Raw genomic sequence first — 23,434 nt, forward strand, 5'->3', positions numbered from 1 at the left:
AGGAGATGACAAGTTGCAGCAGGATTTTCAGAAGTTCTCAGCCTTCACTGCATGTATTCACTGAAGTGAATCACAGAATTCCTGCCAGTCTCTGCAGACACAAAGCTTATGCACTGGGAATTAGATCCTTTTCAATTCTTCCTGCTTAAGCCACAACAACTCTCATTAAGAGCTGTCAGGAGAAAATCCCATAGAACTAGTTTTATTAGAAAAATCATTTTCTATTAGAAAAAACATTTTTTCTGAAATTGAAATAAATTGAAGTTTCTGACATTCCAAATGGGAAATTAAAGACTCCAACTTCAATTATTCTGAATATAACATTCCAATTATTTATTTTTAATTATTAAAAATTATTTATTTTAAATTATTAATTATTTATTTTAATTATTAATTATTTTTTTAGAACATACTCTTTATTGAAGTTTAAAAAACTATGTCAAAGCAACACTGAAGGTTGTAACAACACACAATATTCTAGAGGCAGAAGTCTTCTATTTTATATCACTTATTATACAGTTCATTATCTCTTTCATTTCTTTCCTACAATAGTCCTGGGTCATCCACTGGAGAACATGAAGTTAGTCTGCTTTGAACCCAGTTGGGTACTGAAGAAGACAACTATTTTTACAGCCATTGTCCCATTCTTTACTGAAGCTGAAAAGTGTAGCAAATGAAAGCTTGCAGAAATAAAAATTATCAAATTGTTGGAGAAGTTAGAGAGAGATGTCCTTGCCCTTGCTTCTGTCATATTCTTGAGTGGCAATAAGCAAGTTATTTCATTCATTCATTCAATTGCCATGCAAGTATATTTTTAATTGTTTTTCTTGAATCTTGATTGTTGAATTTTTCATTGAAAAATATATTTGCAATGCAAATTGTGTCCTTAAAACACTGAAAACTATACTAAACAAAATACTTACATTAGTATTAACACAATTCATTGCATCTTCCCTATTTGTAAGATTTGCAATTGGATTTAAAATTTAATTTAGTCAAGTTTTCATGGAAGCATTTAGTTGTAAAACAGTCTCAGAAATAATTAAAATTAAATGTTTATACTGAAGTACGTATATACAACATTATTTCTACCATTTTTCTTCTTTTGTTTGCTTTCATGGAGCTTCTTTAGTGCTTTTTAGTGAATTAAGAGAATACTGCAGACTCACCAAGTTATTTTGTCCTGAGTTGTTTGAGTGAGGATGTAGCATTACACAGAAAAGGCAGCCTTAGGACCCTAAGACTGTGGGTCCAGCATCTCAGTGGGTTGAGAGAAAGAAGATTTTAGCAAAGTAAAAAATAAAATGGAAGGAGAGAAAAGTGGATGCAATTAGGTTTCTGCCTTAGAAATTACAGAGAACGTGAGTAACAGATCTGAGCAATTAATCCTTCACAATTTTTTTTAATATTGTACCAAATGAAGCAATCTCTTTTATCAGATTTATTTACCTGCAGAATCACTTCCAGTGGGTTTGATGTCGACATCTATTGGAGGAGATAATGGGCAGATTGTGTAAATGTTACTCACTGAAAAGGAATGAAATGTATGACAGCAGTATGATTTGTTGCTGAATGTGGCTGCCCACAAAGCCTTTGGTGCTTTTGTCATACAGTGGAGATTAAAAGCTCAAATTCTGCAACTATAGGATCATGCAAGTTTCTTTGATAACTGATCTAGTGGTCTCTGACTTGCCTAGCAAGAAAACCTCGGGCACTTCCAGAATCAAGGTAAAAATGAAAGATATCATTACAATTATCACACAAATAACAACAAAAAAGCACCTCAAAATCTCTTAGGAACATTCTTGGAAAACTATAGCCAGTGTCCAAAAAGACCATCAGAATGACAGTGTCTCAAAAGCAGAAAGACAAAATGTATATTGTCCTTTCTGTCCTAAGGAAAAATAGACATGGGAGAGATTATATATGCCATAGCATGAAATAATGCCTAACATATGGTAAAGAATATGGGAACTGCAAAGTGGAAAAGAATCACTTTGAGCCATATGTTCCTCTCTGGCATTAAACTCAAAGGAGAACAAAATAATCAAAAAATAATGTAATTTTTGAAGCACAGCCATTCAACTATGTTCTCCTTCTGCCTTTGTACACTAGCCTAGAGCAGGTATGAGAAGTTATAAAATACTTTGAACTGTGCGAAAGAAAGGGGTTCAAATATTCCCTGTGCTGGAATAGGCAAGGAGACAAAAGAGCAGGGATGGGCAGGGCACAGACCCTGATACTCAGTGCATGGTTTTGGTAGAACATGAGTCAGGCAAGCAGGATGCCATCCTAGCCTAAATAAAGGCAGAGACAAAATTGCCACTGACCTAATAGGGCCACAATTTCTGTCTCATTATGCATCCAAAAGTCCGCCATCCTCCTGGAACAACTGAGAAGCTGTTGCTGAAGTGCCACCCTGGGCTGGTAAAGGAATTGAGGAACTGAATGCCAAGGGCTGCAATCCCCAGCACTCAGGGAAGAAACCTAAGAGAAGAAATGCAGTAACAGCTGTAGAAAGATGGGGTGCTGGCAAAGTCAAAAACGATGAAAAGATCCAATCAGCAAAGGCATACAACATGTCTGGCATTAAACACAATCACTACAGGGCTTTGTAATTGCACTAAACATCTTTCATATTTATGTCATGACATGTTTAGAAATTAATATAGGATATTCTGAGAAAATAAGACTTCTGCATCTCTGCAGAAGGTTATTTCTGCTGTTTAACTGAAAGCAGTAGGCATTTCAGAGGGCTTGTGAGATTGTGTCTGTGGAAAATAGTGATGTACAAATGGACTATACTGCTTAGAGAGCTCACCACTGGGATTTCTCTTTGTCACATTAATTGCTGGAGATTAGGGTTTTCTCAATAGCCAGGTCCAGAAATATTTTCACACAAGTAATAGATTGGAGAGAACAAGGAAGAGCCTTTTTAGTTTCAAACTGCACAGGCAGCACCTGAAACAGAGTGAGAACAGCACCTCATTGCATAGTTATTAATAGGTTAAAGTACTCCTTCAAACACAGGATGTTCTTGAATTGAATAGTTCATGTAGAACTGAGTGCTCCACAATGAGTACCAACCAGGCAAAGCATGGTGGGTATGCTAATACAAACAAAATCGATAAAGAAACCCATGGAAGAAAGAGATTCACTGGAGGGAGTGATGGAGTAGCTGAATTTGTATGTATCCTCAGCAATTCATTATGTAAGTTACAGCACAACAGCATTACCAGTTGTCAAAAAGAGAAAAAATAATGTGAGATTATGGGAAAGCTGAAAGTAAAACATGAAATTTGAGAGCAACAGATGGATAATGAGAGTGCTAAAATGTATATATTATCTTAAAGATGTATTTAGAAAATTTTGCCTGGCATCAGTTCTTCAGAAAGTCCTAATGACAACTGCAGAGAGGTAGATTTTAAGAAGTCCTGACTTCCACAGTTCACAGAATGAATGAGGGAACTTGTACAGCCAACACAATGTCAAGATGAATGATGTAAAATATAAAAATTGCTGAACTGTGCATAGTAAAATGTTTCCTCAGGGAAGGAACAAGAAGTAATAGGTTCTAAAGCATGACTTCAGTAAATGATAATTGAAATAGGAAATGGTCCAAAGAGTTAGTAAAAAAGCCATGGAAAGCAAATAAATGTTATTAAAGAAAGCTGAAATTAAATTACAAGGCAGTGATACAAAATAAATGTCATAGCACCGTGCAAAATATACGGAAACAATTTGGGCAGTTAGTGTTTTTATAGAACAATTCAGCTTTGTACATGTCTTTATATCCTTTCATATGATAAAAATAGGTCCTGACACATCTAAGAATGGACATGTTGTTGTCCAAGAGCTGAGGATAAAGGAGCATGAAAAACTTGCCTGGGTAAGAGCATAAACAAAATTGTGTTTTAAGACCTACTGGACATTGGTTTTACTGAGATCAAACAATATTCTCCATGTCAAAGGGTTTAAAATATTTTATTAATAAAATCAAACCACAATTTCTATACTATGTACATTCAGTTGCATATGTAAAATGTAGATTAAAGCATTCATTTGAAGGTACCATCTTGGTCAATATAAGATACTACTGGTTTCTTCATATGGTTTATAACAAATGGCAGATGTACACAAGGTTGTAAATGTGCAAATGTATGATATTGAAAACTCTAATTCAAGTAAATAATAATAGCTATTAAAAATCTTAGCTGGCAATTTTTCCCTCCAATATTTTTCTAGATGGTTTTCCAATTAATTTCATTTAGATTTGTGAATAATTAACTTTACTAAAAGCTGGTCTTCTGTCCAACTCAATTTGGACACTTGGATGATAAGGAATACATTACAAAAGGCTCGTTTGAGGACTTTGGTTTACCTGTCTTTCCCATTTTACTTCTTGAAGCTTGTTGCAGGGTTAATTCAGTTTCCCTGGGTACCAACCACAAGGTAAGCCCTGTCCTTCTCTTGTGCCTTAACTGCTATGTGTTTTCCCTTTTTTGCTGTAAATAAGGTTGTTGACTTTAAAATTATAACCTTCCTTTTATGGTCTAACATATTTTCATTCATTTTTGTTATATCTGTGCCTCTTTCAGGACACATTGAAAGGTCTAATAATACATGGTCACCTTGTTTTTCTTATAGTTTGACAAATTTTAAAATTCCTTAGCCACGTACTGCTTTTTCCTCCAGACTGAGTACTGAACTGGCATTTCAGTTTTTGCTTGGCTGACTCTTCTACACAGATAACTTCCTTTTAGCACATCTTTTGTTTGTTATAGCACATAATAGAAGTCATCCAGCATTTAATTTTGCCTTTGCTATATAATTTTGCAGCTTTATTATCTCTAAAAAAATGCCATTCACAGTAACAAAGACATCACTCTTCAAAAAATCCAGCATTAGGACAAATGATAGCCTGGGGAGTGCACTGGAATGGAATTCCTACTTTGCTTTTCTATAACATTTTCCATCATCATTCCTGAAGTACTTCTACAAAGACGAATCATTATTTCAATTTGCCTATGGGAGAAACTGAGTCACCTGAAGAGGAAGTAATTTGCCATGCAGCAAGTTGGTGGCAGAGCCAAGGGCAAAGAACAAGGCTCCTCATTTCCTGCCTGGTGCCCTCATGACATTAACTCAGTTTACAGCTCTGCCACAGTCTTCTTTATGACCTTAGGTAAGACCTTTTGGGTCCTTTATTCTCCTAACACTGAAGTGCATGCTTAATTTTTTAATGATCACAACTGGATGACAACTCTCCACAAATACAGCAGATATACTACAGATACGGTTCATCCTTTCTCTCAAGTACTACGAAAGCGAGAATTTTTTGTTCAGCATACTGTTAAATTTCTTTTTCAAGCTGTATTATTATTTGCCCAGAAAGTTTTTACAAAGACTAATCCTACCCAGGGGAAACTTGTGTCTGTAGATGATAGAAAATGGTGAGTTAGACGAGCCTCTGTTCTGCTGATCAAAGGGTACAATACCTTTGTATTATGGGCCCCCAGTTCTTCAGATTTGCAAATACTATTTTCCTTTTTCGTAGACATCTGGAGAACAACTGTTTGCACTCCTGATGAACTCAGGGTGCAGATGAGAGGAGAATGCACTAGTGCTCCCTACACTGCGTGTATGAGTGAAAAATCCCACTTCTTCCCTTGCCCTACCCATTGCACATAGAGCTCCTCCAAACATTTCCTCTAGGTTTGCTTATAAAAGTACCTCTTTGCTGTCCTACAAAGTCTAATTGGGTACAAAGCAGGCATTTCAGTATCTGGCTTTTAATTTGTTCAGTATTACTACTTTCACTGTTCCCTCTTTCTTTTGTTCCCTTTAACTTTCTTACTTCTTCTTGATTCTCTTTCTGCTGTGTCTACTGTGTCTCTCTGTTTCATTTCTGTTTGTGTTTTTTCCCTTTTTATGCTTCTTTTCCATGAGAAAAGGGAGGTGTTCCACTCTAGGCCAACTCATCATAGAGGCATGGAGAGAACGGGCAGAAATCATTGCTCATGTCTGGCTATGCAGGGAGAGGACTAGGGTTTTGCTGCTGTGAGGATTTCTCAGAAGTGTTATTGGAGCTGTTCCAACAGTTTACAGTAAAAGGACTGCAGTTCTAATGCAAGTTCAGCAAGGTGAAGGCCATCTTTTTTCCAGGAACAACAACAAATGGTGTCAGATGTGTCTCTGGTCTGAGAAATTAAACCTTTGTACAGACTGCTACATGGCATGCTGGGGAGATAAAGGATCCAGCCTTCATAGAAAGTCTGATATTGAAGAGCAGAGAGAGATTTCTGGCCTGTAAGGACCATAAATAATTAAGTACAGAAGGAAACTGAATGCAATGATGACATTCACATGCGTTAAGAAAACCAGAGAGTGTGAGGTATGCTAGGGAAGATAGAAGATTCAGTTCAGACAGAACGAAGCTGCTTTCAGATTAAGATGTTTGTGTAGGCCAAAAATTGGTTGGTTTTAATGTTCCCTAAAAGTACTTGATTTTTACAAGAGAAAACGAAGTTCTAGAAATGCAGCATGTACTTTGAGAAGGAAATTGTTGTCTTAGGGCAAGTGGTACTTTTTTTCCCATTGTCTGTGAGTAGTTCTTATGGAAGTTCTTCCTTCCTCTTTGTGAGATATTTTCTATGTGAGTGAAGATATCAACAGTGGAAATAATGTAGCCTAAGGGAATCTTTAAAATGTGCCAGGATGACACCACTGCTTGCTAACAACAAAAGGATTGATTCAATACTCAATAAGAAGCTGAGAGTAGAAGAGATAGAGAGACTTGTGGCAGTCTGCACTGCTGAAATGTACAATTGCTTTCTCTAGAAACAGAGAATTTTCTAAGGGCTACTGGATTCCTGCTTATGTACTTTGCCTGGACTTCAAGTCAGAGGTAATGGAGGCAAGTGGGTATTCAAGGGGAAGGGAATATCTTTTCATGTGTTTGCACAGAGCAAGGTACAAAAGAGCGAGGAAAATGGGTCAGAGCTCCAAGTGCTAAAGAGGCATAGACAATACAAATAATTGCTTTGGAACATACTGAATTTAGTGCTTTGCAGCAGTCTAATGACATGGACAGAAAACAGAATGGTGGCCCTATTCTTACTTCTTGGATTTGGTTTTTTTTTCTCAGCTCTATGAATTTATATTTGCTTAGTTATTGAATGAACTGAAATTAGAAATTAGAAATTCTGTGGCACAGGACAATGCATCACACAATTACCCTAGTATAAAAATGTAAAACATCAACTTCATATTTTCTTTCTGCGCATGATGACTCTTCTTTTAAGCATTATTAAATGAATTAAATAATCCTAAGTTTTTAAGACATTAATTAGCCTTGGATCAAAGTCAAGGATGTAATTATAAACAGTGAGCTCTTTACAGCTCCATCTATGCTGCTCATCACTTTGGTGCCAAACACCTTTCAAGGTGTCAGGCTACAGTGCCACACTTATGGCCATGTTAAAGGTTGTTTAGGTCATGGCAAAAAAAATCTCATCAGGTGCAGTTAACATGTCTTCATCCTGTATGGTGTTAACAGGTATTTCCTTATGTGAGAAAGGTACAAGAATGTAGGGAATCAGGCATCTCCAGATTTTCAGGGTTCTGTTGATTTCAGAAAGACAGGATCCCTTCCCAGTATTCTTCTGTGGTTAAGCAAGCAACTCTAGTTCTTATGATTCCTTAGATCTTGGAAATACTGCAAGGGACCCCTAACCATAGGAAAGTAGATGCTCAAAAGCCAGAGTAGTATATTGCGGCAACTTTTGGCCACAACTGTGCTGGAAGGTCGTTATATATGTAGAAGTACTTCTGCCAATTCCACATGGCAAGAATGTGATTTACCCAGCCAGAGTTTCTGTATGTTAAGAGTAGTGAACCAATAATAAAGTACTCTGCCTGACCGCCAAGCTCAGCTTCACTTTTTCCTTTTCAAATTTAAACAAAAAAGCTCTGTTTGTAACTGCACAATGCTTTAGAGGACAAAACAGAACTGCTTTGCCACCTTGTTAGAAGTGTTGATTAAAACATGCAGTAGTCTTTAGTAACAATTCTCTGAGACATTAAACAGTAGGGCAAGAAGGTTTTAGGGACCAGCAGGTGGGTAAGCATTTTGATACTGTCCTACTAATGAGATTTTTCCATTCTCTCCGAGTAGCTTCAGGATGATCCCCTCAACCATTCATCTGCATTCATGATTTCATCCATCTGTCCCTCTGTAACAACATTTTTGCTTCCTGAAGAGGCTGGAAGGAGAAATTTGACTATCATAATAAACATCAGGTTTAGTCACTATTACTTCTTTGTTTTACTCCAAAAGCCCTTGTCTCTCTTGTTGGCATTTTCTTAAATTCTATCATTTCTTTGTCACAATTTGTTATGAAATCTCCCATTTTCTTATAGCTGACATTCTTCTTTAAGCTCAGTTCCAGAGGAATTGAATGCCTCAGATTCAGGTTTAAAATAAATATACCTACCTATTCCGGTCTCTGAGAAGAGAACTGAATACAGAAAGTGAATTTAAGTGAAAAGCTCATATGTAAATAAACTATCCTTTCAAAAATAAATACAGTTTTTCAAGCCAGTCTTTCAGATTTAGAGTTCTGCTTTGTGGATCATTTCTTCTCAACGTACAGAGTCAGCAGTAATGCCTCCAACAGTTTCATCAAAATGGCCAATGTCCAGGAAAACAGACATCATAAAGTGTGCAGAAATTCTATGACCTGATCAGGGATGACCACCCAATAGAGGATATGCTATGGATGAGTTTAAGTTATATAAATATTGACATATTAACTGCAGGAGGGCATTCTGTTACCTTTTTGAAGTCTCAGAGTCATGAACTAGGATTGTTCACTTTTAGCAGCAAGAACTGCACAGTCACAGCAGGTCATCACAAACTTTGTGGGAGTGGAACTAGAATGGGACACTTAGGAAAGAGCTGTAATCTGGCACCACATGGCCTCTTTGCAGGAGATGGGGGATCCAGCACACCTTGTTGATGCTGCTGCAATATGTGAGTGGTCCAGCACCATGTGGGAAGCTTGGGCAAGAGATGCTTTGCATGTGCCCTCACCTTGGCCACAAAAAAGTAGCAATGCAAAGGCAAGAGACAGCATAAGCCTTTTAAACATTAATAGGATGTCCATAGGAAAGAAAAATGCATACACAGGCACCCATGCTGAACAGCATGGTCAGTACATAAACAAATAGTATGTATTAGTACCATAACACCACTACTAACTTTAACAAAGATGGATTTGCTCTCATAAAAAAAAAAAAAAAACCTCATATGGGAGTTGTAAGGAGGAGAAATAAGAAATTAAAAGAAGGCAAGTGAGTCTGTTCACTTAGAAATATGGTAGCAACAGTAATATTTAAGATCAGTTTTCTTGGGCAAAAAGTCCATTCAGTTTTAAAAGGAAAAGGTTATTTCATGTTCTTCATGTAGTATTTGAAACAACTGGATAAACAAGAGTAAATAGACTTAAAAATAGGTTAGTACAGTTTGTTTTCAGAGTGGAGTGATTTCTTCCAAGGCATACTGTCATAATAATAAGAGTAATCCACTAGTTCCTGGAGGTCTCTGATTGTGTGACTATCTCCACTTTTATTAAAAAAGACAGGAAAGGCACATTCTTACTTTTTACTAATATTCATATTCATTACCATCACATTCCTAAGAGAATGTGATCTCAGCATACCTTAAGGCTCAAAAATCAAAAGGTAAATAGAAATACACAAGCATTTACAATATTGGGAGCTTAACAAGAGGATAATATTTCGCTTAGATGTGACTCATGATTTCTGCATGCTTCAGGTATGCAACAGTGATTTGCATAAGACTGTGTCAATTGAAGAGGAAGTTGCAGTGAGAGACTTGCTAACATTTGAAAGGCAGCTGTCATTCACACATTCTAAGAACTTTAATAAAGCATAAATATCACACAAATCTGGAATCAGGAAAGAAAAATAAGAGAGGTGTTAAAATACAACTTCAAGTACCAGTCTAATGAAGTCAACATAAGTTCGGTTGCTAACTTCCAGAACAGTTTTTCACCTAATGGAAGAACTGACAGTTTCTTTAGAACAGTCTTTTAAGGATGAGAGGGAAAATATAACCCAAAACATCTAATCCAAAAAACAACCATCATTTTTCTTCCTTATGAATAACAGTCTCCACACTGCACTCCTTGCACTCAAAAATTAGAAAAGTACTTTAGAAAAGTAACCACTTTCAGTATTGACTTAAAAATTGACTATGTGGAGATATTGATAAAAATAAGGGATTGATACTAATGTATTCTATGAAAGAAATGCAATTTTAGATTGGTAATGGAAGTATCCTAACTTCAGTACAACCAGAAGACATTTTTTTAAACATTTCAAAATATTTTGGCACACAGATTTTCTATCATGACTTGGAATGTGTACTTCTCAGTCCATGTATGTGTACTTCTCTGTTCCATGTATCTACATGCAGGAGATTATTCAATTTCTGAGATTATTCAAGTTTTGCAGGCAACTATTCAATTGTTATAGTATTTATAGTATTTACTGTACTCCTGCTGTTAAGTAAACAGTTTTATAAAATAACTCATGCCCTTGCTGTAATAAACAGAGAGAAGATAGGAATTGCGCTGGTAGGAGGACAGGATCCTCATTTTCTTGCAGGACCCTGTGCTAGTAGAAGGAAGGTGTCCAAGCTGGTGCTTTCCAGATTGGTGCCTGGGCTGGGACTGAGTGCTGTTCGTTTGGCCAGTGTCACAGGCAGCTGGAGAGAGGCACTGAATGTGGCCGGGCACGTTCGAACATGTATCCCGACTAGCTGCTGGAAAGTGTGGGTTGCTTCACTGATGAGAAGGAATGGAATGTCAGAAGCATCTCCCATGGCATTTATGATATCAGCTGGCTAGCATAGATTGGGAAATAGGACAGAACAGGTACATTTACATTACTGGTTTAACCTGTGATGGAGGTCATGTTGAGTGTAATCATCCTACAGCTGGAATTCCATGCATCCCTTCAATGCACTATAGTGCTGTATGTGAAACAGCTCCTGTCAGGGAAACGAGAGGCTGTGCACCGTGGTGCCACACAAAGCACAGCAGTCATAAAGACCCTTGGCCACTCCTCTGGCTCAGTAGACTTGGCTTGATCTTCTCACATAGCTGCCTTACAGCTACCTGAACTCTTTTTCTCTTTTTAACAAAACTAGCAACTTTGGTTTTGACACTAGCAGGGCACATCCACAATATTCTCACTGCAGCAGACTGTGAGGAAGAACACACAGTTGTTCATGAAGTTGTATCTTGCTCCTGGACCAATTTGCCAGTGGTGGTGGAAGGCCAGAGCTAGGTCAAAACTGGAGCTCAGCCTCCTGCTTTCAATGTGGTATGCAGAAACTGAGCCCATGGTTTTGTCAATCAGAGTGGATAGGTAGAGAGAGGCAGGCCAGGAGATTTTGAAGCCTCCATATGAGGTTCTGTGGCCAAAGCCCTATCCAGAAGGGTCAGCACACACAACACATGCTCTGAGAAATGCCAGGACAACATCTCTTAACATTGGCACAACCATTTGACATGTTTCTGTATACAGTTTGACAATTTAAACTGCAATACATATGAAGAAATATATTCTCCAAAAGAAAGAAGCAAAATACGTCAAAGTAATTCCAAAATTGATCACATGGAGAATCACACAGAATTTACTAAGTTGTAAAAGACCTCAGACCATCAAGTCCAACCTATGACTGAATAACACCGCGACAACTAGAACGCAGCACTAAGACTGGATGTGGCACTTTGTTTAAACATCTCCAGGCGTGTCTCTGCCACATCCACGGGCAGTCCATTACAATACCTAATCACCTTTTCTGCGAAGAAATTCTTCCTAAACCTCCCCTAACCCAGTTTAAGACTACGTCCTCTCGTATGTATGAGAAGTTGTATGTCTCCTCACAACCGAGGGGTCCTGATACTGGAGTTGCAACAGGGAAAGATTTGCTCCCACCAGGCACATTGGTGGAAAGGAGCCGCTGCCCGCCACCTCGGGAAGGGCCCGCCAAAAGGTGCACGCAGCCTCTTCGCATTTCTCCAGCCACCTTTAGGCTAAATTTGACACTCGGGAATGGCGTTAGCGGAGGTTCAGGGCTCGGTCTGACGCTGCTCACTGCAGCGCATTCCCGAGCCCTCCGACACTCCGCAGCAGCCGCGGTTTTGTCTGTTCACAAGCGTGCCTGATCCAGCGCGTTTCCAACCAGCGTGGCTGCTCCAGCTCCGATACCGCCGCTGTCTCCCGCCACCCCCGGAGTCGGCGCCCCCGGCCCCGCCACTTCCCCGCCGCCGCCGAAAGCGCCTCCCACAGGCCGCCCGCGCAGTTCGGCGGTGCCCTCCCTGCTCCCATCCGCCGCCCGCCACGGCGCGACTGCCGCCCGGGAACCCCTCTGCGAGCCCGGGGGCGGACGGGGCGATCTTCGGCCCCATCTCTCGCCGGGGCGGCGGGAGCGGCGCCAGCCCCGCGCGACAGCCGCGACCAAGCGGGGGTGGCCGGGAAGGGCCGCCGGCGCCGGGCGGCCACGCCCCGCTCATCCCCCCGCTCCCCCTCCCAGCCGGCCGCGTTCCCGGCGGGCGGCGCCGCGGGGTGACGGGCGGGTCTCGGCCACAGCCGAGTGCGGCGCGTCAGTTCCGGCGGGGAGCGCGGCGCGGCGCGTGGGTCGGAAGCGCCGCGGCGGCGGCGGCGGAGAGCGGAAAATGGCGACGGCCGCGCAGCTCACGGACGAGGAGCTCTTCTCGGAGCTGAGGCGCTTCGGCTTCTCCCCGGGGCCGGTCACCGAGAGCACCCGGCCCGTCTACCTGAAGAAGCTGAAGAAGCTGCGCGAGGATGAACGGGCCGGGGCCCGCGGCGGCGGCGCCAACAAGACCCGGAACAGCAACAACAATAACACGGGAGCCGGAGCGGCGCCGGGCGGAGGCGGCGGCCCCGGGCGGGCGGCCCCGGGAGCGCGGCTGGCCGGCGCCGAGCACCCCTTCCTCCCCGGGGCTGCCGCCGGAGGCGGCCGGAGCCGCGCCGCACCCCCCGCCGGGGGCGGCAAAGTGCTGCTGGGCTTCAGCTCGGACGAGTCGGACGTGGAGAGCAGCCCCCGGAGCCAGGCCGGCGGCAGGAGGGAGCGCGCTGCGCCCCTCTTCCGCGGCCTCAGGCCCGCCGCCCCCCACGGCGCCTGCGGCGTGAGCAGCAGCTCCCCCCCGGAGGAGGCGGCCCGGCGGAAGCCCAACGCCTGGTGGGGTGCGACGGCCAGGAGATCGACGGCGACTCAGGGTGTGAGGGAGCCCGGAGACGGCGAGGAGGACGAGGAGGAGGAGGAGGAGGAGGAGGAAAAGGAGAGCGAGAAGCAGCGGTGGAAGAACCGGACCGTGAACGGGAACCGGCTCCTCTCCTACGGAGGCAGCAGGGACAAGTACTCGGACTCGGAGGAGGAGGAGGAGGCGGCGGGGGCGAGGGCCAAACAGCAGGAGGAGTCTGCAGTTCGCCGGCCCAGACGGAGCCTCAGCAAGTCGCCTGCTCCATTCATAACAAGCAAATGCGCTGCAGCCGTCGCTGGCGTGATGGAGACGGGCCAAGAAAGGGCTGGCGGAGGCTGTGGTGCTGGTGTGCTTGTAACGAATGACAGGGCGGCGGGGGCGGCTGCTGCCGGCAGTCTAGACAGGGGCAGAAATGAGGAGGAGGAGGCGGCGGCGGTAGGGGGAAGAGGAGGAGGAGGATGTGAAAATCTGGACTCTAGTCCTCCTAGCCCCAGATACCGCATTGGCCTATCCAAGAAATCCCCATCAGTATTGTTGTTGCCACCACCGCTCACGGACGTGGACAGCGGCAAAATCACTGATCCTCCAGGCACCATTAGGAAAGCGACCAATAATCATGTTCTCAGTGGTGCTCCTGGTAGCTGTAATGTTGAATCCAGGATCTATTCATCTACTAATAGCCTTCCCCCGGGTGGAACCACCTCTTCCCTTAGACTCAACCACTCCAATCATACGGGTTCAAATCATACCTACCTGAAAAACACCTACAAGAAGAATCTCTCTGAGCCCGAGGAGGAGCTTCTCCAACAGTTCAAAAGAGAGGAGGTATCCACCACTGGAGGCTTCAGTGCACATTACCTGTCCATGTTCCTCTTAACTGCTGCATGCTTGTTCTTTCTGATACTGGGATTCACATACCTGAGAATGAGAGGTTCTGGAGTAGCTGAGGATGTGGGAGCCAACAGTAAGTATTAGGTGAAGGGTAAGAGCAGTTTCTGCAACTGGATGTAACAACTGTTAATACGCCTTTGCGTTCCCAGACATCCCTTACTAAACAGTTCTGGGTTCCTCTTTAGTGTAATCTCTCTTTAAAGGATGGTGCATAGAGAAATTGTCTTTCCTTATGTATGTGCTTTGAAAGCTGGTGTAATAAGCTTGCAAGATATTTGAGGATAAACTTAAATCCCAGCATTCCCTGCTGTAATCTGTTGATACCTTATTTTCTAGCAAGTTTTCTTCCCAAAGCAGTTCTGTGGGTTTTGTTCAATTTAGCAGGAGTATGGTTAATAGAGAATTGGTGAAGTAAGGCTTTATGTTAATCTCGCAGGAATAAGTGTGCACAGTTAGGTACCTGGCATTCCTGCAGGGCTAAGATTTGATTGTAGTTGTTTGGTAATAAAGCAGGTTGTTTTCATTCATGTGTGCTGAGGCTTGGAAAGGATCCTGGGTTGAGATGATGTTGCACACTGTGACAGACTTTATGCAGTGAATCCTTGATCTACTGTGTATTGTTTTCTAATAAATGATTCCTTCTAAATTTAGTTGGTAATAATGTTTATACATGAATTACTGCTGTGCTTTAGTCTGAAGCATTCTTTTTTTTTTTAATACTTAATTATTTGGGAACTTCTTTAACATGTGGAAGTAACTTGGAATGGATTTAAAACCTGCCATTTTCAAGTAATGAAGAATACAAAAATGGAAACATACCACCTGAGGGTGGTGATTCATGCTAATTCAGTTCTTGGCTGTTTTGAAATGGACAGTGGAGATTCTAACATCAGAAATCATGCTATTGCTGTCTTGATTTTTCATTGCTTCTGGTAAGAAATTATGCAAAAATCTGGTTTTGGGATGTAAGAGCATTAGAAGGTTCTTGGCAACTTGCACTTTTCTTGAAATGATTGAGGATGGTGTGTGGGGTGGATGCAAGTATGTACTTTTTTTTTTATAGAGAGTAGAGGAATTATGAACTCATTCGTGGACATGTATACAGTTCCTTGTAAGGAATGATCTGACTGTTACCTTGTGATCTGCTAGATGTCCCAGGGCAGCAGTGTGGGCTGGCTTTTCTTCTATTCCCTTTCGAACTTTCTTCATTACATTAGGGTGGCAGAATAATTTTTAATGTTGCTTTGTGCTCTTTGGGCGGGAGGGGGCGAGTAGAACATTTGGTGTTGAGGAAGGACAGACGCAGCAAGGACTTGGGGATTTGCAGCGGTTTCATTGCAATGGTCCACGTGGCTTTTAAGTCTTGTTCAGTCTTGTTTTTTGAGCTGGCTATGAACATACACACGTGAGCTATAATTAGACACAGTATATAGTGTGACTGTTGGGACTGCTCATACTCTGGTTAGCTTCTGGCCAGAACTGTTAGAGACATGCCTACATTTTCTTATGTACGGATAAGCTGTATTCTTGTACTAGCATGTATGATATGCTTCTTTTAGTCTGGAAATACGGTTTTAACCGGAGAAGATCTGTCAGCCTACTGGGGTAAACTGCCAAATTCAGTGGTTGAGTTAAAACTGGCTTGTTGTCCTGTTTGGTAAAAGCTGAGTGTTTCAGAAATGCAGATAGCAATAGTTCTTAAAATTCAGAGTGTGTTTTTTTTTTTTTAATTGAAAGAAAATTTGTTTTGGAACATTCCTATAGAGCATGTGGGATGACTATGTTGAGCATATTTTTCTTAAAAACTTAACCCAGCTGGAACTGTTCACACAGGAAAAATTGGGCTCTTCTTAGAGGAACTTGCTTAGGTTAGGCTGCCTAGTCAGTGCTCTGGTAGCCCAATGTTGCTTGGTAGTTCACGTATACCAGTTCTTGGCCTGTTCTTACTTGCTCTCTTTTCAGTGGAACTCTTGAAAGTGGATTTCCTGAAGAATTGTTCTGGCAATGGCACTTGTGTTTCATCTGTGCTGCTTCCTCACAGCCCCAGGCTTTACTGCAGCATAACAAATGGGAACGGGGAATAGTGTCCTTTGGCAGAAACAAACAGCAGGTTTTGTGGCTAGCTCCTTCGATAGGAAGAAGAGCAGACCACTTCTTTTAAGTAATGTGGGAATGAGCAGGGACTTACCTTGCCCATATGTTTAGCACGTGCTTACTAAATTCTTCTGAAATCAGCATATGGAACAAAAATATGGTGGGTCTGTAGAACAGAACAGACAAGACAGGCTAATAAAGACTGATGTTTACTGAAAAGGGGGAGAACCCTGTCTTCTGTTATATGCTTCCTAAGCTTAAACGTCATCTAAGAGAGTCCTTTGACTCTTATGTTTATATGGGTGTATTGTCTGTTTTTTTTAATAGAAGCAGAAATTATTCATACTTTAAAAATGGTAGTGTATCTCAAAACCAGCCTTATCATTTAGGTGATTGGATATTGAGATTTTTCTGTCTTTTAGGTGGTTGTAGGTTAGATTCTGTTGGGTGAGAGTGATTTGATAGTGGAAAAAAAATCAGCTATTTTAAGCTTCAGTCCGTGTCATAAAAACTTTTAGGGTTCAGCAGAGTTGCAATATATGCATCTAGTTATGCTTACTATTATAAAGCAGTATAGACAGTTATTTCTATATTTGGTGGCTTTTTATTTTGGATTTGCAGGGAATGATGCACAGTGAGCTTAATGTTGGTTTTCTTAATAGTTAATTGCCTAAAATTAAATGCAATCAAAGTAAGGTGATAGTATGTTTGTGGCGTTGAAAAATACTTATCACACTGAGTACACTCAATATCAGCCCTTAAATATTTGTCAATCTAAGAGGAGGTGTGTCTAATGAGAGGGAGGCTTAAAACCAGGTGTTGGAGTTGAATTTAGGCCAGGTAGAGTAGTATAAATGGGAAGGGGTGAGCAGAGTATTTCACAAGAGACTTGTCACACTGTGCATAGTGTTCAAATGATTTCTTATGCAGTGCTCTGAAATAGCTATGAAGTGCTTTAGTTTTTTCACATGTAGCATAAAATGTTCAAAGACAAATCAGAACTGGGCTAATTCTTCTGCATCTAAGCTATAAACATCACTTGAAGTAAGGTTTTTATGCATTTTGCTGTCTAAAAAACAGATGGGGTTTTTCTTAAACCTGCTAAAATGAACTGCTCTTCAAGCTCACATAAAAGACCCAACTAATGCTAGTGCCTGTTATGCTTGCTATCTCTGACAGTGCTACATTTGAAAAAGATCAGTTTGGGCTTGGTGGTGGTAACCTCATTAATTTTGCTCTGGCTGTAAACCATGTTTTGTTTGCACCTGCCTTCAAAATACCATGGGATTATATCAGCCTCTTACCAAGCCAGCATAGTATTTTGTCAGGAAGATAGTACATTTTTTTTTCTACTTCCTAGGTTCTTCAAACCCTTAAGAAGTGTGTGTGTATCTCTTTCAACTCCTGTGGTTTTGTGATGTTACTCTAAGCATCTCAAGTGGCTGTTCCTGGAAGTTAATTCTAAAGTTATTTTTAATGAAAAGTTGATAACTGTATCAGATGGATTGATGTTGCTTTCACTTTCTTTCTGGAAGATGTGGGCGCTAGTACAGATGCTGTTGTAGTCTGTAATCTGAAATAGGTTGTATGTAGGTTACTTCTACCATTTCTGCTCCAGTACTTTGTCTGGGAAGCAGTTGATGTGACAAAAGAAAAAAACAAAAGAGAACAAAACCATCACAACAAAAAAATGAATCTTGAAAGTTTCAGGTAGGTCTTGTTTAAAGTCTTATTTTCTTATAAGAAGCTTTTTAAAGTGGCATCTCTTGCTAGTAATTTTGGTCTTTCTATGATACTTGCTACAAAACAACTGCTAGGAGGATAATCCTTACTATATTTACTACAACTTGTGTTTTTGAAATGATAATTCAGGGAGACTTAGCAGTTGTGCATATTGCAAGTGTAAGCTTAGGCACATCACAATTTTAAGAGTTTCATTCAATTCCATTGATGTTTCTTTGTTCTTGACATCTAAATCTCTCAGGTGTTAAAACCTCTATGGAATTTTATGCGGGGAATTTAGTTGCTAAGAAGTTAGCTTGCTGTATAAAAGACAAGATGATGACTGTTAAGCTCACAGGCCTGCAAATTACTGTTGAAGTGTTGTGGTATTTCACAGGTAACTGTTACAAATTTACTTGCCTTTTGAGATCACACCTTCTCAGAAGAGTCAATGTATTCTGCACAGTGTTGGCTTTATTAGAAGAAAATTTACTGTGGATAGGAAGTATTTATGGAAGAGAACATAGTAAAGGGAGGGAGAAAAATAAAAATATTTGGAGCATTTCTGTGTTGTGTGCCTATTAATGTTGCTTGTGCTTTGCGAGGGATACCCTGACTTGTATTTGACAATGTAACAACTTCTGTTGGAATATTAGCATATTGCTGTTTGACTTTCTGTATATTGCTTTAAATCCTAGTTAGCAAGTATTTCTCAAATAGATGATATAAAAAAAAATCCTGCCATTTTTCTTAAAGACTAATCTCTGTTGTAGCAATCTCAGTTCTATGGTTTGATGAGTTTTGGATCAAGATTAGTAGATCAAACAAGAAAAATCCCTAGGCTGTCTTCATAAGGTAAAGCCAGGCAGAGTAGTTAGATTTCCTTAGGATTCTTGACAATTCTAAACTCTCATCTTCCTTATGCTATTATTATTCTTTAAAATGAGGAATAGTTTGGCCTTTTATCCAGGAAAGCTGAATAATTATTGTAGTGTCTTTCATCTAGGAAAGTCTAAGTAATTGCTATGTAGTACAAAATAGCTCAGGTGACAGCTTCAAGTCGTTCCTAAAGGATTATAAACATCTATTTACCTTTATAGATAGAGGTATAGATATAGAGTATAAAGTATATAGATATGGAGTATATGGATATGGAGTATAAAGTATAAATAAAAAAATTGCTCAGCAGTGTTTGAAACAAAAATGGTGGAAATTCAGAATTCCTATTTTTAGGGAGATAGTTGTAGTTGATACTTTGGTCAGAATATTTATGACTACTTTGCATTCATATGCTTAAGTGTGCTGCTGTTAGCAGATGTGCACAAAGCATTCCTTATGCCATTACTGTAGATTCTTATTATGACATTTTTTCAACGTTACTGTTGGAAGCCATGAGTTTTTCTGAAGTAAGTAATGGAAAGTCTGAACTGGAATCACTTGCCTGTGGAGCAGGGATGCAGAAGAGCTCTGACAGGAGTCAGTCTGTTTTCATTAGATATCAAAAGTAATCAAAGGTTTGCACTGCATTCTACAGTGCATAGTTTTCACAAAAAAAAATTCATTTCTGATGTGAGAAAGGTGATCCAGAATCTGAAAGCAGATCTGGTTGCAACTTTTACATTTTAAAAAGCACTAGAGACTAGAAAGGTGTGGGAAAGCAAAAAGCAGACTTTTTTCATTTGTTAAGAATCTCAGTCAGCTCTAATACTGTTCAAGTGCAATGTAGATCTTTTTGCTTAGAACAGATGCATAGAGTGATAATGGATGCAGTGGGAATATTTTAAAGAAGAGCCCATGATACCCAAGGACTTAAATTTTGTGTTGTATGAGCCCTACTTTGCACTGTTTTGTAGTCTATAATTATCCCAGTACAGGAGGGGAATCAGGCCTGCAGTCCTCCTATCTCTGGGATGCAATTGTGTTTCTAAAATTCATTTACATTTAAATCCTTTTGAGATCTGTGTTTCATCTGAGAGTAGTAGATTTCAAGCTTTAGCTTGACTGCTTACCCAGCTAAGCTGGCAGGAGTTTTAGAGTTGTACTGAACTGATCCCTGTCATGCTTCTAGACTTGTACTTCAGTAACAGTATGAACATTTGAACAGGCCAGAACTGCTGCTTGAGAAGGCTGCTTCTAAAAAGATTAGGCAAGTAAATTAAGCAAGTACAATGGTTTTTGGTTGATGAAGGTGCTACTCCAGTGTTGTGGAGAATCACGGAGTGTTGCTTCATGAGGCAATATATTCCTTTTGCCCATATAGCTCTTGTGAATGTATTCTCTGCTAAAATTAGTTGTCTGTTGTGGTTTGTGTTAGGTTGAGGGGAGTAAGTTTACTGGTCAGTGACTGTGAAATCAAGATATATTAAAAAGAAAAGGTTTTTTTTTTTAAGGAAGAATATTTTCATTAGTACTTTGTCTTGTCTGTCCTTGGCTCCTTCTGTTTTTCCTGGTAGATACAGATCTGTAGAAGAAGATAGCAGTGCCTTTGCTTTGATTATAATAAATAAGGACATGGTATAGCTCAGGTCTTCATCAAAAGTAACCTTGGTAGCTTCTGCCCACTGAGTCATTCTGATACAGAAAAACTTGTTGAAAGGGGCAGTGGTACTGATGGAAAGAAGCACACTTATCTGTGCAGGGATAGATTGAAGAACCTCTGCATATCTTAAAGTTGAGCTCATGTAGGTTCCTTCTTTGTTAGAAGGCTTCCTAGAGTTTATGATGTTCATTGTGGAGTCCTACTGTGCTGTACCTCCCACAATGTTATTTAGTGCTAGTTTTCTGTTCTGCTTGTGTTTACATTCTGCTGTGCAGTGTGAGAGTAGGTGTATGTTAACCGTGAAACAGGCAAATGTGGTGCCTTTTGGGCATAGCTTGCTGGAGGAGATGTGCTGTTATGGCTGGCATTTTGCAGAGGTGAATTCTTTTTGCAGAAGAAAAGATCAAGTTTTCTTATCTATAAGCGTGAGAAGTACTTATGCTTTTACATCTGCTTATGTAAAAGCAGGTGTGCATAAAAGTGTAAGGGACTATGGGAAATAGGGAATCTGAGCTGTGTTAAAGGATATGTTCATGTTTGTGTTTTGCATATGATAATAATGTATGTTCATTTTGATATAAACTCAGAAAAAAACTAAAAAGGGAGCATTGAGAACATCTAAGAGAGCTATACTGCTGTGCTGTTTGTACAGGGACCTTTGAACTAGGAGTAGAAATACCAGTCCTTTGAGTACTCCTGAGAGCTCCCTCATTCAGAATGGGCACGTACAAATGCACAGTTTGATTTGGTGATCCTGAGTGTGTTATGATCAATGCCTGTTAAGTTTTACTTCCACCAGGGAGGTGGTACTCCCTGCAGAAACACTGTAGACTATGTCATTTCACTTGTGTACATTGAGCATGGATGTGTCGGCATACTTTGGAATTGTGCAGTGTAGTGGCTTTTTATTTATAACTTTTAAACATTTTCTTTTCTTTTGACCTTCAGCTAAAGGTCCTGCTAATTGAACTAATAACAAAAATGTGCAGATTGAGTACAAATGCCCATGAAGTGGGAGAGAAGAAAAACCATGAGAAGTTAAATCCACTTGTTTTATTCTGCTGTGTAGGATGTGTTGCGTTAAAGTGATTCCTTTTGAGGGAGAGCAGACTGGAGGGAAATGACATGAAAGTAGTAGCCCTGGGAAGGAGCTGTCCTGGTAATTGAGGACCTAAGGTCAGATAGGGTCTGCCTATTCCTTCTGTAAGGAAATGAGTTAGCTTGTGATATCCTTTGTCATTCAGAAAATGGGAATGTACCAAGCTGCTTACACAAGCCTTGGGATCAGACTAGCTATATGGCCAGCTCCCTTAGGCACAAGATACATTTGAGGAAAGAGAGTTAGAATCATGTTCTGTAAACTTATTTTTCATAGTTCAAGCACTGAGTTTTATGCTACTACGTAGTGACCTACATACTACAGTGTTCTCGTATGCCAAAGGTGTGGTACAGTTTTATTGCCCCTAGTGTTTGAGATCTTGGTAAGACTCACTTGTATTTCCTTTCTGTCTTCTTTTTTTCCTGTTTCTGTATGGCAGGTGAGTTTCTTGCCAAGAAAGGTTTTGGTTTTTCTTGTTTTTTCCTCCTCTCTAGATCCACCAGGGTCAGAAGCGCGCACAGTACTGCTAGAAGGTTCATCACCTTAATCCACAAGCTGATGATGTAACCTTTTAACTAATAGGCATAACCTATTTAATTAATGAACAATGATGATAACATTAGTTCAAGTTCAGTCTTAGTTCAAGCAGACCCTTCATCTGAGTAAAGGATAATGATATGTTAGTCCAGTTGTTCCCTTTGGATAATTTTTATTTGAACCAGGTAGATTAATCAAACAAATCATCAAACAAAAGCAGTTGCTATGGTAGACAGCCTGTAAGGTTAGTCAGCTCTTCAGTCTTAGTCTGGTGGAGTAAAAATGGAAGTAACTAAATATTGCCTGGTGTCATGCATGTCCAGTCAAGTGTTGTGTATTACTGCTGAGCTCATCCTGATTTTGAGCCCTTCAAACTTCGACAGTATGTGGTGAGCAGTTTTCCTTCTTCTCTTAACTAGTATGGATACTTGACTGCTGCTTCCTGAGTGAATGCTCATCTTTGTCATGCCAAGAGACCTGCCAGCAACTACCTCTGTATGTCCTGCACAAAGCACCAGTTTTCAGTGTTCTGCTGTTGTGTTTAGGCTTTGTAAATGTATTGTTCAGCAGCTCTGTTGCTCTTAGTGCAGCAAGCACTGATATACCAATGTGTGCTGAATGATTAAAAGGACAGAGGTGCAACAGAACCCCAGTTTTAAAAATGAAAAATTCCTGTGATCTGTATCTTGATTTTGTGCTCATGATCAAATGTTACCTTTGGATGTTGTAAATTGTTCATACTATTACTAGTACTTTGTAACTGAAGCCTGTCTGGAAGAAGAGGTTATAACTGTGTTTTTATTTTGTAAACTGTTCAAGACAGAAATCCTTACTACTTGTACGAAATCACAGGATATCTGTATCAAGACTGGGCCCCTTGGCAGAGTGACAGTAGATTCAGTATTTAATTGCAGCTTCCCATTGACTCTTAAACCTTCTGTGTTTCAATAACACTTGCTTTATTAGTTTGCTTTCCACTTTGAAGTTTGGAGTCTGAGGAAAGCAGAATGCTTCCTAGTTTAACATAAAACATGTTGTGTTGCTATGCTTTCAAGATGGAGTTTCCCCTTTTTTTCTAAATTTGTGTTCATTTGCTGAAGTGGTGGGTATTTTTTTAACATTATAAACTGTAGGGAGCTAAAATTATTTGGGAGAGGTACTGAAGAACACAGAAGAGCTATTTCAGAAGCCTATTCTGATTCTCTACCCATAGTAAAATGCTGGTATGTGTCT

The 23,434-nt window shown here is 40.4% G+C and overlaps 1 protein-coding gene across 1 annotated transcript in view; it reads left to right on the plus strand.

Moving 5' to 3' along the window:
* Window positions 1-12,714: 12,714 nt before the first annotated feature.
* Window positions 12,715-23,434, plus strand: part of LEMD3 (LEM domain containing 3) — a 41,718-nt gene continuing 30,998 nt past the window's right edge. The window contains exon 1 of the mRNA XM_018919589.3: window positions 12,715-14,283. Coding sequence (XP_018775134.3) covers window positions 12,771-14,283 — 1,513 coding nt within the window. The 5' untranslated portion in view covers window positions 12,715-12,770. The remainder of the gene's footprint in view (window positions 14,284-23,434) is intronic.

This window comes from Serinus canaria, chromosome 1A, assembly GCF_022539315.1.
Source record: "Serinus canaria isolate serCan28SL12 chromosome 1A, serCan2020, whole genome shotgun sequence".
Classification (NCBI taxonomy): Eukaryota; Metazoa; Chordata; class Aves; order Passeriformes; family Fringillidae; genus Serinus; species Serinus canaria.